Below are 1,642 nucleotides of genomic sequence, written 5' to 3' on the forward strand. Positions count from 1 at the left end.
CTCTTGAGCACGACAAAACTCTCAAGAAAACGCCTGTCGCTGGAAAAAGAACAGGAGTTACTTTTTGGCAGATTACAGTGCTTTTTGGTCCCAATGTTCAGGTGTGAACAGAGACCAAAGGAATGAACGGTATTCCTGGTCTTGAGCATTTTTGCCATGCTTACTTTTGAGAGACAAAACGCTCAGGTGTGAATAGAGACCATAGGAATGAATGGGATTCCTTGTCTTGAGCGTTTTTGCCGCGCTTACCTGTGAGTGACAAAATGCCTAGATGTGAATGGAGACTTATTATGCTGGTTTCTCACAGTGATTTCACAATGGCTGCAGAAGTGGATTACTAAAGAGCACCATATGTGTTGATGGTGAACAATGTCATTTATATATCTGCTGCAAAATTTCTGCCCAGGGTTCAGATTTAAAGAAACAAATGGGGTGAGGTTGGAGGGGACTGAAAATTCCATGGGGCCACTTCTTTATTTTGTGTTCATGCCATTTTATCTATAACACAGCTTGTTGGATTTGAATCCAAAACTGAGGCTGGCCATTAAAAGGATGGCAGCCTGGAACAATGCCTTTGTTCGTAAAACTATCCTCAGAACTTGGAAACTTGTTTCTTGTTATGTAATGTTTTCAGTGTGTGAGGAATGGGATGGGCCACAGTAACTTCCTGGTTTGTGTTACAGGTCTGCCTTTCCGAGTTTCACACTGCCTTGGTGATTTGCAGGTGGTGTTGGTGACTGAGGCAGGAATCTCTAACACACACTGCATGAGCATTTGGATATATGACAAGGGTCTGATGGAAGATATGAAAACATGACCTACCGGGCATACAGGGTGAGCTGGAAGGAGCAGGATTATGAACCCTCGGAGAATAACTGTGAGGACCAACCAGAGGGAAATGAACTGGAGTCAATGGGGTAATGTACAGCAATCTCTGTTTATTACATTTGATTCAATTCTACATCATTTGTCATATTGCTCGCCTTAGCTCAGCCTTTAAATCAGGGGTATCCTCAAATAAGACACACATATATATATACATATGATTAATGTGTATGCAAGATCACACTTACAATTCCTGTGTATCAGGATCTGTATCTTTTCTTAGCCACAATCTGTTTCCACAAACACAGATACAGGCAGCACCTGATGTTACTTACATTTTGAGATTGCGTTTTTACTGGTGTAGTTGTTTGTAACATGGGATGTTGAATTTCTTTTAAGAATTTGTAAACCCTATTTCCAAAAAAAAACAAAAAAACATTTAATTGGGGCTACCCTGGCACTGCAAGGGTTAACTGCTCATTTTTGCCTGGAGTATTGCGTTAAAGACTTTTACTTACCTGACCCCCCTCCTTCCCCCAGGCTTCAAGACTGGCTCCCACAAACTCTTGCCCCCTACCTTCTGGTGGTCATTGGCCATCCGAGGTCATCATGTATAATGCAGTCCTGCATTATACATGAAAACGCAGAAGGCCAGTTTACAAACTGGAGCGTAGGGAAGAGAGATGTACACCGACCACTGGGAGAGCAGGGAGCAAATATTTAAAATCACTTTAAACAATACCCCTAGACAAAAATGAGCAGTTGCCCCTTGCCGTGCGGGGGTAGCACCACTGAAAATCTTTTTTTTTTTTTTTTT

General features: G+C 42.0%; 1 protein-coding gene across 1 annotated transcript in view; it reads left to right on the plus strand.

The window, feature by feature from the left end:
• Positions 1–684: 684 nt before the first annotated feature.
• Positions 685–1,642, plus strand: part of DAPP1 (dual adaptor of phosphotyrosine and 3-phosphoinositides 1) — a 60,091-nt gene continuing 59,133 nt past the window's right edge. The window contains exon 1 of the mRNA XM_018564277.1: positions 685–917. Coding sequence (XP_018419779.1) covers positions 814–917 — 104 coding nt within the window. The 5' untranslated portion in view covers positions 685–813. The remainder of the gene's footprint in view (positions 918–1,642) is intronic.

Source organism: Nanorana parkeri, unplaced genomic scaffold (genome assembly GCF_000935625.1).
Source record: "Nanorana parkeri isolate BGI_ZX_2015 unplaced genomic scaffold, ASM93562v1 scaffold742, whole genome shotgun sequence".
NCBI classification, from domain to species: Eukaryota; Metazoa; Chordata; class Amphibia; order Anura; family Dicroglossidae; genus Nanorana; species Nanorana parkeri.